The sequence below is a fragment of the Palaemon carinicauda genome, chromosome 5 (assembly GCF_036898095.1).
Source record: "Palaemon carinicauda isolate YSFRI2023 chromosome 5, ASM3689809v2, whole genome shotgun sequence".
Lineage (NCBI taxonomy): Eukaryota > Metazoa > Arthropoda > Malacostraca > Decapoda > Palaemonidae > Palaemon > Palaemon carinicauda.
Window position 1 is genome coordinate 124,160,994 of NC_090729.1, and position 13,753 is coordinate 124,174,746.

The following is a 13,753-nucleotide window of genomic DNA, read 5'->3' on the forward strand; positions in this document are numbered from 1 at the left end:
ACCGGGTAAGTATATTCAAAAATTTATTTTATAATCAAAATAACATTTTTTTTTTTACCTTGAAAAGGTTAAGGGGTAAAGTGATTGAGAGAGCTCAGGTTGGTAACTGGTCTCACCTGTCTCTGTTTACTACAAAGATTTATTTGTAGAAGCCTGGGTAGTATCCACTAATAATTTCTACTGCTTTTTTTTACATCATGACATTTGACTTTTTATCTTGCATGCAAATTTCCTCTGACCTTTGGAAATCTAAATGATAAAATCATGGACATGTAGACAGTAAAGGTCAGATGTGGTATCTAAAATCTGACTACTAAATTTGAACTGTCCAAGAATCCACTCCCTTTGAGGCCAGATAACCCAAAGTGGCCGTTGGCAACAAGGATATTGATATCATTATCCCATCATATGTCTTGGGAGATTAGAAGTGAAACCTAATTTGAGTATTTCTCAAGTTGAGGATCAAGAGCTCTACAATGAGTGAAATGGGCCTGTAAATATATCAGAAAGGAGGATTGCTGGGAAAATGAGAACCTGCACAGGATTCTTAGCCTTGTTTTGTTGTATACTAGAATGAATGCAGTAAAAGATAGACATGGTAAAAGTATCTTATAATCCTGTTGTATAGAGGTAAAGGGAGTGCACTGCAGTTTGGAAATCACAGAGGAAGAAGCCCGCTTAAACAAAATATGAAAACGTTTTGTAACGTTCAAGAGGAAAAAATTGAAAAATTAATAAGCATCAGTTTGCCTTCATATTAGAGAAATTACAGCATTATTATTATTATTACTAGTTAAGCTGCAATCCTAGTTGGAAAAACAGGATGCTATAAGCACAAGGGTTGCTAAGTATGAGATGAAAATGTAGAAAGAGAGTAACTTCAGCATATGTGAAAAGGGAGAATTTGCAAGATTAAAGGTGATTAAAAATACCCCATTATTACAGAACAAACAGGCCTGCACTGTACTACTGTACACTATGTAACTGAAATATGGACACTGACAAATATAGGGATTAACTACTGTTCTGTAATTGTTCAGTGGTTACTCTTTACTTGGTAAGGGTAGAAGAGACTTAGCTATGGTAAGTAGCTCTTGTAGAAAAAGGTCACTCCAAAATTAAACCATTGTTCTCTAGTCTTGGGTAGTGCCAAAACCTCTGTACCACGGTCTTCCACCGTTTCGGGTTAGAGTTCTCTTGCGTGCTGGTATACTTAGGCATAATATTCTGTTTCCTTACAGTATTTCTTTTGCTCACTGGGCTATTTTCCCTGTTGGAGCCCTTGGATTCATATGACCCTGCTTCTCCAACTAGGGCTGTAGCTTAGCTAGTACTGTACAGTAATAATAACTAGAAAAGCACTCTGCCAGTGGAGACCTCTGTCACGGTAGCTTATTTCTCGAAACCAACTTGCCTTTCCCCGAATCAATTTAGACCGTAGGCATTTTTCAAGTCTGTGTGACAACCATGTGCGAACTTGGGGTTAAGGTTAGGGTTAATTTGATTGACCTTTTTCTTGACCTTGACCTAGGAATTTCAAAATTGAATAATTTCCACATCTCAACATAACAATTAATCCCTGGAAGTTTTACTACTTTATGAGTAAAATTGTGGCCAGGAAGTTGTTCACAAACAAACAGACGAACAGGGGCAAAAACATAACCTCCTCCCAACGTCGTTGGCAGAGGTAGTAAGTGATTGTGATAACCTATGACGTTAACATGTGAAGAGACATTATCTGGAGTATAATTGGAGGTCATATTATGAATGATGAATGGATGGAGAAATGTGGTGTAAAGCAGTTGAAAAAAAAGTCCGGAGAATTTGATGAAAGATAGGGTTTTAGGATGGAAGGAGCAGGGATAAAGAACAGTTAGTTTAAAAAAAGAAAAAAAAAAAAACACACACACAGTAAATGTGGAAGTAGCAGAATAAAGACTTGCAGGAAATCCAAGAACGTGTGGAAAAAGGTATAGAAGACCAATGAAAAGAACTCATTTCATGTCTTAAAATGTCAACAACGGAAGAGCTGATGGATAAGTTTATGGTGATGAAGAAGATGGGTGATTCTTTTGTGAAAAACTTACTGGACTTGGTTAAGGAATTTTTTGATTTTAGAAATCTTATAATACTTTTTCTAGGAAATAATATTTTGAGGAAAATATTTATGGTACTGTATATTAACTAATGACGGGTAATATTTTTACTAGAAGTAGAAGTGTTGTCGCTCATGTTCCTTATGGGAGCAAACTGTGTATCATCTTGGCAATATAGCATTTTAATTAAGCTCATAGTATTATGAGCTGTAATACAGTAGTATTGCAAGAGCCTGTGTCTGGCCACAGGTGAGGCAATCTACAGCAAGAAGCTCTTAGTAACATTAGTTTCAACAACTGCATCTAAATTAATTCCTTAATTATAAATGCTCATTATTTTTAATGATTGATGAATGTGTTTGCATTGCATAGGTAATGTATTTTAAATTTCCAAACAGATTACGATGTGAACAAGGCCAAAGATCCACGTACTTTGGACGTAATACTAATGTCTACAAAAGAGAGAGAGACAAAGATTTACCCCTTTAAAGAGACAATGATGGTAGGTATTTTTTATTTTCTTCTTTAGACATTTGCCTTTCTTTGGTATTGACATCATTATAAAAACTTGAATTATTGACATTTAATATTTGGAATTCAAGTGTAGCATCCTCGAATTTTCTTTCAACGTTTATGGTGATTGAATCGACGGTACCTCGTGTGTTGTAAAGAACAATTTTCAATATCACTTCACTATGCCACATAATGCTAATCATAATTTTAAAGAAAATTTTGAACTAACTCATAAAATTTATACACCATGATGCAGTGTGTATTAGTAATTGTGATTTACCAAACATAGTATCTAGGTACTGTAAGTATCTCCTCTCTTTACTATGACATTAATTTTAGGCAATAAAGAATTGTTGTAAAAAATGGCTTCAGGGTTATGAAATACTGTAAGAAAATTGTCATGATGATATGGAGATTCTCTTACACTAACCTTTACCAATGAATCATACTCAGGAGAGAGGTTAACATTACAGGTTCTTAAGTGCTGAGTAAATTGGAACCTTAGTATAATAATTTATCTTTATCCAAAGGCAGACCAATTTATTGTGTTAAGTGTTCTTTTTTTTCCAAGAGCCTCCTTACTGTATTTATACTTTGGGTAATCATGCCAGCAATCTGTGTTGTTCATCTGAATTATGCATATCTACCATGTACTTTTAACAACTAAGAGAGATTCTATGCCTTGAAACCTATTTATTTTTTTGTCCTTCAATTTTCTTTTATTCTTTCTGTTAAAGACTGAGAGAGGAGTATTGATTTCTTAATTTCCAAGCATCTTCCTGGTTCTTCTATTAAATCTTCAGGAACATTGACAAATTATGGCCTATATATTCCCTTCTTTGGGTTTTAGATCATTATCCTGTTAGTTATATTTTGTTTTCTCACTATCATCATCAGTGCAACCTTGTTTTGACTGCTCCTATACAATAATGTTCGGATGGGGCTACTTAATACTTATAGAACACCGAACTTGTGTAATGTTCTTTATTCCCACAAAAAACACATCTGCTAACCCCTTGTACACCAGGGAATATACTGAAGTAAAATAGGTTTGTATCTATTGAACATGGTCAGTGTTTCAAATTTTGCTCATTGTTAGAACAATCTTTCGTGGATACTATTAACCCTACATTCTGCTATTGTATTTCTTTTTCAACTTGTAGACAAGACTTATACGTATCCGGTCATGGTTTAACCGGACAGAATGGTTGGGTGGTCCAAATAGTGAATTAAGACGTCGGATTCGTAAAGTCATAGGCGACAAACTAGAATTGCTTGACCCTTACAGCTTTATACCACTCTTCAAGTTCCTTATTGAAGCAATTTTTAGCAACAAAGTAGGAGGATGCTCAGATGCTGCTCAGTTTCCCTTCATGCCAAGGGTATGTAAATGATACATTATATGTTGGATGGAAAAGTTTATATGTTTACATTACAGTGTATTGAGTATATAAAAGCTATCAGGCTACTGTACTTAATTTGAATATTTATTATTGGTGTGTTCATAAAATCTTGTTATGAAAGAACTGTGTATTATCTATGTAGAACAGATTATTGCCCATTTATATATAGTACTGTATGTTCACAAAACTGTTGTACAGTGTACTGTATTTAATTTACAGGTAAATTAACATGATGACCGCACATTTGATTTACAGGTGAATTGTGAACTTTGGAGGAAAGACTGCCCTTTGTTTGCTGATATATTAAGGTCTTTTGCTCCATTTGAAATTGAAGAACTATCAACACACCATCTAGCATTTGGGGAGCCAGAGCCCTTGGTTGCTGTCATTGAAAACTCTCCTTATTTAAAAAGAGTGTATCTTCGCAATAACATGTGTGAGAGACTTTTACTCAGTATTCAGAAAAACTGTCCATTTATTGAAATATTTAATGTGGAAAAGTGTATGGGAGAGCTTTTAGTGCCCGTTAATTGCTTATATAAAACCTTTTTTCGTGGAATGACCTATGATGAAGTGAGAACATTTGCAAGTGAAAATTCGCAGTTGGAAAAACAAAGGCAGTTGTCATTCCCTCTCTTGAAACAACTCAGCGTTGGTGAAATGGATGATGTCAGTAAGTCTCGGAGAAGGGAATCTTTGTCTCTGTTTATTTACACACTCCTTTCCTTTTATTCTCAAACACTAAATGTTACTTCTAGTACATTGATACCTTTTACTCCTGCTGCACCTGTAGAGTTACCCAAGTATTTGAATCCTATTTCTTACAGAGTTTTAAATTGCAGTTTAAATGGATTAAAAACATATTTTGATAAATGTTCAAAGAATGATAAAGATGTTGAGTTTCCCTTAGAAAAGGCCTATCAATTGACATTCACTCACACCCTTCGTGAAGACGATCATATAAAAGAATTAATTGAGTTTTCAAAAAAATGGATATTGGAGTTACAATGTAAGACTCTCTTCGTATATACTTGGCATGATATTGATTATGAAGTTGACATATCTGTATATGGCCCATTTTTTTCTGAGATTGGTAGTATTTTAACTTCATTTCATTTTAATATCATAGGAGATGTTGACCTAGCCTTACTCTGTAATGTTATTTCCATGTGTCCCAATTTAGAAATTTTGAGAATTAAAATAACTCAAGTTCATATTGATTCAGAAGAAAAGATCATCATTAAGAAAATGTCAAAACTGAATAACCTGACTGTTCATTCTGGTGAAGATTGTGTTCCAACTATTCACAAATTGATTGAGAAGATTATAGAGTCATCTCCAGAATTATACTCCTTGTCACTAGTGCTGCATGATAAACCGTGTGAATGGCTAATGTCTTTGGCTTCAAGTAAAAAACTGAATAAAATTACCATCCTTAGGCTTAGCTTCCACTGCTTCAACTTCAGTTGCAGGGAAATGACCAATTTCCTAAGGGAGGAGCCCGTTGAGGTCCCATTTTACGTCTTTCTAATAGAGCTGCTGTCTAACTTGAAAGTGTTACGTCTTGGAAGCCTACCACATCTTACGTTCCGAAAGTTAATAGAGATTTATCAGAGATCTGATCTTCAAATTGGCATTTGGCATGTTCCACCTGACAGTAAAGAATGGTATGGTGGATATTTGTTTTAGCCTCTTGTGTGATTTGTTTAGTATTTTACATGATATGTACAGGTGTGACAAAGGACAATCATAATGAATTATTTCACCAATTATGGCAAAGAAATTGGTAAACAGCAATTATTGTAAAGAATTTGTATGTAGAAATTATTGCATGAGAAATTTATATACAACATGTTTAAAGCTAATATAGGGGCATTTATATTGCATTTGTAAATACAGTAGGTTATAAGTGAGCAAGCAGTCATAACATTTTAGGTTGCAAATCATAACAGAGTACTATATAGATGGTCAGTAAATAGCATTTTAAGTATAAAATTATTAGCTTTAAATTTATTGATGTCAGCTAAATAATTATGTATTATGAAGGCCAATTGAATCATTATGTCTGAAATTTATGACAAAAACTTCCATTCAACTCCATTGAAGATTTTGTCTACAGTAATATATATATATATATATATATATATATATATATATATATATATATATATATATTATTTATTTATTCACTAGTGTATGCGACCCATAAAAAATGACAGCTGAAAATTCAGATAAATATGCATAAGCTACATATGCACACAGATTCAACCCTTCCCACCCCTACCTCTTTCATAATTACAACCCCTCTCTCTAAGGTATGACTGCTCCCTCCCATCAACCCATGGGATTGGGAGGGACCTAGTATTTATACAAGTGGTAATGCCACTGAGTGTGACTGAAAATAAATAAATATATATATATAATATATATATATATATATATATATATATATATATATATATATATATATATATATACAGTGATACCTCTGGATACGAAAGTTTCTACTTACGAAAAATTCAGGTTACAAAAAGCGATTCGAAGATTTTTATGCCCCAGTATACGAATAAAATTTCAGGATACGAAAAGCTTACGAGATCCCAACTCATCGCCGAGAGTAATTTTAAAAAGCGCGCCGCCAGACTTTGAACTTGGGTAAACTCACTTACAGCCTCCCGCTCACCCATTGGTTATCTCCCTACTCAGATGCTAGCTGACGCCATAAGATCCTGCTTTCCTATTGGTCGGCAACTATCCGAACCTTGCTTACGCAGGCGTTCATCTCTCTCTCTCTCTCTTTTCGTTCCGACTGCGGTATCGTTAACAGACATTGTGTGCTTTCGCTTGTTTGACGTAGTGTTAAATACATTCGTACGCCACGTGTTATCGTTATTAAACATTCGTTACTGTGCACTGTACTGTATTAGTGTTTACTATACATAGTACTGTATATAACGTACGTAGTGTATTACGTATTGAGCTTAATACTGTAGCCATGGGTCCCAAGAATGTTGCCGAAGGAAAGTAGAAGAAGACGATGCTCTCGATGGAGACGAAACTCGAAATCGTGAAAAAGTACGAGTCTGGCATGCGTTTAAGTGCGATCGCCAAGGAGTATGGCCTGAATCCGTTTACGATAGGCAAAATCCTGAAGCAGAAGGCGGCCATCAAAGCAGCGACACCTTCTAAGGGCGTCACTATTTTCAAAACAAGAGAACCCACGTGCATGACAAGATGGAGAGGCTGCTTCTTGTGTGGATCAAAGACAAAGAGATCTCAGGAGACACCATCACTGAGACTACAATTTGCCAGAAGGCCTCCGCCATTTACGGTGATCTCGTGCGTTCTCAGGCCGAAGAAGGGGCAGGAGAAGGAACATCCCAGCAGGAACCCCCAGAGTTAAGGCTTCTCGGGGGTGGTTCGAGAAATTCAAGAAAAGGACTGGTATTCATTCAGTGGTACGGCATGGGGAGGCAGCCAGCTCGGACACAAAGGCCGCCGAAGCCTTTGTTAAAACGTTTGAAGAGTTGACTCTGCAGGAAGGCTACAGTTCGCAGCAAGTTTTCAATTGCGACGAAACTGGGCTTTTCTGGAAGAAAATGCCTCGTCGGACGTTCATCACGGCGGAGGAGAAGAGGCTACACGGACATAAGCCTATGAAGAACAGGCTTACCCTTGCTTTTTGCGCAAACGCCAGTGGGGACTGCAAGATAAAGCCCCTGCTGGTGTACCATTCTGAAAATCCCCGAGCCTTCAAAGCCCACAAAGTCATCAAGGAGAACCTTCCCGTGATGTGGAGGGTGAATGCTAAAGCCTGGGTAACGATGCAACTTTACATTGATTGGGTGAATGTCTGCTTCGGTCCGACTGTCCGAAAATATTTGGAAGAAAAGCGCCTCCCTATGAAATGTCTGCTGGTGTTGGACAATGCTCCAGCTCACCCTCCTGGCCTCGAGGAATATCTTCTGGCCGAGCATTCCTTCATAAAGGTCATGTATCTACCGCCTAACACCACCCCTCTCCTCCAGCCCATGGACCAGCAAGTTATTTCTAATTTCAAAAAATTGTACACGAAGCATCTCTTCCAGAGATGTTTCCAAATCACAGAAAGTACAAACCTCACTCTGCGTGAATTCTGGAAAGATCACTTTAATATCGTGATATGCCTCAAACTCATCGATCTCGCTTGGCAGGAAGTTTCGAGGCGTACCCTGAACTCATCTTGGAGGAAGCTGTGGCCTGATGTTGTCTCTGCACGAGACTTCCAGGGGTTCGGGAAGCCTGGAGGCGAAGCCGAGATTGTTGACGATCCTGAACCCATTCAGCAATCTTAGGTGGCTGACATCGTACATCTTGGTACGTCCATGGGGCTGGAAGTTAGCGCCGAGGATATAGATGAACTTATTGAGGAGCACCACGAGGAGTTGACGACGGACGACCTGAAGGAGTTGGAGACAATGCAAATGAGTGTTGTTCAAGAACAGTTCTCTAGCGGTGATGAGGAGGATGTTACACCTTTGAAAACGTCAGACATTAAGGAAATTCTCGCATGTTTCCATAAAATGGCAGACTACGTCGAAAAGGAACATGCAGAAAAAGTTTATACCAACCGTGCGCTTCAACACTGCAATGACGTTTGCCTAACGCATTTTAGAAATGTGTTGAAAAGTAGGCAGAAACAAGCTTCAATGGATAGTTTCTTATTAAAGAGGCCAGCAGTATTAGTAGGCCAAGATGAAGGTGAAAGTTTAGAAAAGAAACAGAAAAAGAATTAGAAGGTGAAAGTAAAGAAAAGAAACAGAAAAAAGAAAGTGATGAAGAAGTAGAAGAAATTTAGAAAATATGAAAAACGTAAAGTTATAAAAAAGCAAAAAAAAAAAATTCAATTTTAAGTTTTATGTTACCGTTAAGTGTTAAAGTAATTTTTTCTTTCATTTTATAGTTTTCCATACGTAATGTTAAGTGTTAATTATTTCTGCCATTTTTTTATTTCGCAAAGTTTAAGTGTTAAGTGTGTAAATTACTGTACGTAGTCTGTCACTTGTTACGTTTTCTGCCTTATGCCGTCCTCCTCTGCCGCGACTTCGCTATCGGACATCGTCTCAATCAAAAGGTAAGTTTCAACTTTTTTGTTAATTAACTGTTAACCTTTTCTTCAGGGTATCAATCCTTAATTTAGGTGTACATACAGGTAACAATACACCTTCACTGATCCAAATGCTTTACATACAGTAAAGAAAACGAACCGTTTTCTTAGGGCTTGGAGGGGATAACTAGGCTATACTGTAACTACATTATTGAATAATCTCATGGTGGTTTCTGGAATGGATTAGGCTGTTTTTAACGGTTGGGTTAATTATTGAGTGATAGAAATGGCTGCATTGCATGTTTATTACTACAGTTTAGTGTGTTTATGAAAGAAAAGGTGTCTTTTCGTAAGGCTTGGAACGGATTAGGCTATTTACATGTAAAACGCGACTCAGGATACGAAAAAATCAGGATACGAAACCCTATCCTGAACGGATTACTTTCGTATCCTGAGGCATCACTGTACTTGCTCTTTATTATATGGGGGAGATAGAGTCATCTCATTTTAACCCTGGATAGGTACGGTCCTCGGACACCCCTTTAAGGGTATACTCGGACGCGAACGACCCCGACGCCAAAAAAAATTCTTGAAAAATCAGTTTTTGCAGTAACCTCCTTTTTTCTTTTGCCAAAAAAAACTTCAATGAATGCTTAAAACAACTGTAAAGATAAATACTACTCATCTGCAGAAAAACTATTTATTATAAATTTTTTAAAAAATTAAGTAGAAAAAAAAAAGACCTGACATAAAAATTCATAAAAAAAAAGTTTATACATATATACACAAATCCTTTTAGGAATTGATTCTTGAATGTTTAGGACACATCTTGATGTATTTTGGATGAAGTCAGACCCATGGAGGTGAAGATCTGAAATGAGAAAAAAAGGGTAACTTTTTTTGGCCAAAAAAAATTGTCCAAATTTCATGAATTTTTTTGGGTACCCAAATGAAATAGGAAGTGGCTAATTTTTTTAGGGAATAAACATATGTTATCCTAAAATAGAAATATGTAAAAAAATCTTCATTATTTTGTAAATTACATTTATATCAGGGGCCATATCTAAAGGTAATTTTTTGAGTACTTGGAAATTTCGTAAAAAAATACATATATTTAATATATAATATGATATTTATGCAGGTAAAAATATACGAAAATATCACAAATTCTATAGGGAACAAGAATATATATAGATAGGGCAGCTTACGCTTCGGATATGTCCACAAAATGGCCGCCAACCACACTGACTCAGACTCCCTAATCTGCCACTTGAAATGTAGGAAGGGTATGTCAATTTCAAGGTGTTATTTACTAATCTAATTATTATTGGATATACATAAAAATTGTATGGTGGGTTGCTGGATAATTGTCGATTATTTTACGACTATAAAATTAAAATTCTGACCCAAAAAATTTTTTTTGAAGGGAAATAAAATCGAAAAAAAAAATGTAAAACAATATTTTAGCTAAAAAAATTTGATGATATTCAATCAAAAAAAAAGTAAACAAAATTTTCCGACAAATAAACATCTATAGGAATCATTACTCTGTGATAGTTCCTTAGTACGTAGTAATTTTGAAAGAATTGGGAAAAAACGAAAAAATGGCAATCACCGGAAAATCGAACACATACCTATATATACGCCATATCTGGCTAAAAAAAAGATAGGCATGGGTAGCCAGATCATCTAGAAACACTTTCCAACACTATAAAAATATAAGTTTTGCGACACTACTTGCCAATTCCTTACGGTAACATGACTAAGCAAAAAAATGCAAAACAAATAAAAAGGGGCACTCGTGGAAAAATGGTCATTCTAATATACGGCATTTCAGAAAAAAAAAATTTCAGCCACGTGCTAGGCAAACCATCAAGGCATATTTTCCGACAAATAAACATATAAATGAAATATTACTCTGTGATAGTTCCTTAGTACGTAGTAATTTTGAAAGAAATGGGAAAAAACGAAAAAATGGCAATCACAGGAAAATCGAACACATACTTATATATACGCCATATCTGGCTAAAAAAAAATAGGCATGGGTAGCCAGATCATCTAGAAACACTTTCCAACACTATAAAAATATAAGTTTTGCGACACTACTTGCCAATTCCTTACGGTAACATGACTAAGCAAAAAAATGCAAAACAAATAAAAAGGGGCACTCGCGGAAAAATGCCCAACATTCTAATATACGGCATCTCAGATAAAAAAAAAAGACATGCACGTGTTAGCCCAACCATCAAGGCACACTTTCTAACACATAAACATGAAAAAAAAATCAATAATATACGGCAATTCCTTACTACGTAGTAAATTTTTACAAATATTGAAAAAAAAACAGAAATTGGCAACCGCAGTTAAATACCCAATATACCAATAACTACGTCGTATCTGACAAAAACAAAATCACGCATGGGTAGCCAGATCATCTAGACACACTTTCCAACATTAAAAAAGCAAAAGTTTTACGACACTATTTCGCAATATCTTACGGAAAAATGACTTGGCAAAAAAATTTAAAAAAATTAAAAAGGGACACTCGCGGTAAAATGCCCGACATTCTAATATACGACATCTCAGATAAAAAAAAAGACATGCACGTGTTAGCCCAACCATCAAGGCACACTTTCTAACACATAAACATGAAAAAAAAATGAATAATATACGGCAATTCCTTACTACGTAGTAATTTTTACAAATATTGAAAAAAAAACAGAAATTGGTAACCGCAGTTAAATACCCAATATACCAATAACTACGTCGTATCTGACAAAAACAAAGTCATGCATGGGTAGCCAGATCATCTAGACACACTTTCCAACACTAAACAAGCAAAAGTTTTACGACACTATTTGGCAATATCTTACGGAAAAATGACTTGGCAAAAAAATGAAAAAAAATGAAAAAGGGGCACTCGCGGTAAAATGGTCCTCGTGGTGATGAACGACATTTTAACTAAAAAAAAAAACATGCACATGGTAGCCAAACAATCCACCAAGACTTTCCACAACTGATAACCTATACAAGTTGCACCATTCTACGACAATTTCATAATACGTAATAACTTTGATAATTATGCAAACTACCTCAGAAGGGTAAACTCGGACGCGAACGACCCCGACGCGTCTCAGAAATCGGGGAAGGAGTACAGCTACAGCAATGCACATCTGGACACTACTAGAGCGTGTAGGGGAGACACCTCCTGCAGGTCGATCACCCACAAATTCAGTCACAGGGGTGAGTCACGTGAGAAAAACCTGTTTTTTTTTGACGCTCGGGGTTGCAAACGACCCACCGTACCTATCCAGGGTTAATTCTCTGAGATTCTATTATTGTCATTAGCTGTCAAGCAGATTGTCAAACCTGAAGATTCTCATGACCTTGTACCATATTTCTGGGTCGATCTGTGACGGCCGGTGAATAGTCAGTTACCCACTCGTCATCACAGTCTTCCTCTGATTCGACCCCTATGCATCCGGATCCCCCCCCCCCCTCATCAGGTGGGCTACCTCACTGATTCCCCAGGTACACAGCCCAACCCCGATTCGATGCCCTCGCCTGCTTACAGCCCTAGCTCCGAACCCTCAGGTTCCTTTCGTGGACACCAGAGAGGAAGATACAGGAGTAGAAGACAGTTCCGCCATCGAGGCGGACCTAGAAAAAAGGGGGCTCGGGGAAGGAAAGGACCTAGGTTCACTCCCTCACAACGAGGTGGTCCCGGTAGGGGAGAGACTTTACCACTTTCAAGACCATTGGACCTTTGGTCCGTGGGCTCATAGTATAATCTCTAAAGGTTTGAGGTGGAAATGGCCACAAGGTCCTCCTCCTCCACCAGTGACCTTCTCCCAGAAATCCACTCCCATCCTGAAAGAGTACACCACAGAGTTATTAAAGGAGAAAACAATCAAACGGGACCGATCACCGAAGTTCCAAGGCCTCCTGTTCATAATTCCGAAGAAAGGCTTGTCGGCATTGAGAGTGGACTGGGACTTGTCAAAGCTAAACTCTTACATTCTCTGCGACAAGTTCCGGATGATGACTATCTCTCAGGTACGGACCTTACTTCCCCTTGGGGCCGTCACCACCTCTGTCGATCTTTCCGAAGACTATTATCATGTGCCTATAGCTCGAAACTTCTCTTCTTATCTGGGTTTCCGCCTAGGCAGGAAAGCCTTTGCGTTCAAGACATGCCCTTCAGCCTCAACATTGATCCCAGGATATTCACGAAACTGGGAGAGACAGTGTTAGTACAACTCAGGAACCAAGAGATACAGATCATGGCTCATCTGGACGGTTGGCTCATTTGGGCCCGGTCGGCCATAGAAGGCAACAGAGCTACGAAGGAAGAACTTCGATTTCTCGACAACAGGTGATTTCGGGTCAATCTCCAAAAGTCTCGCCTGCAACCATCAGGCCACTGAAAATGGTTAGACATTCAGTGGGACCTTTCGAAGCACACGTTCTCTCTCCCTTCCAAAAAGGTAAGAGATTTTTCCTTCGTCAAAATCCCTTTATTCATAGAATATTTCTGGTTAGTCAACACATAATTTGGCCTCTTATTTTATGATTTTCCAAGTCTGAATATACTTCAGTGTACAAGTAAAGAGCCAGACAAGTGAGACAATAATGTGAATTTTACCAAGAAAATA

General features: G+C 37.1%; 1 protein-coding gene across 1 annotated transcript in view; it reads left to right on the plus strand.

Annotated features, from left to right (window-relative positions):
- The window catches only part of LOC137641465 (uncharacterized), a 48,591-nt gene extending 42,412 nt beyond the window's left edge, over positions 1-6,179 (plus strand). The window contains exons 3-5 of the mRNA XM_068374048.1: positions 2,495-2,598; positions 3,773-3,991; positions 4,268-6,179. Coding sequence (XP_068230149.1) covers positions 2,495-2,598; positions 3,773-3,991; positions 4,268-5,701 — 1,757 coding nt within the window. The 3' untranslated portion in view covers positions 5,702-6,179. The remainder of the gene's footprint in view (positions 1-2,494; positions 2,599-3,772; positions 3,992-4,267) is intronic.
- The last annotated feature ends 7,574 nt before the right edge of the window (positions 6,180-13,753 follow it).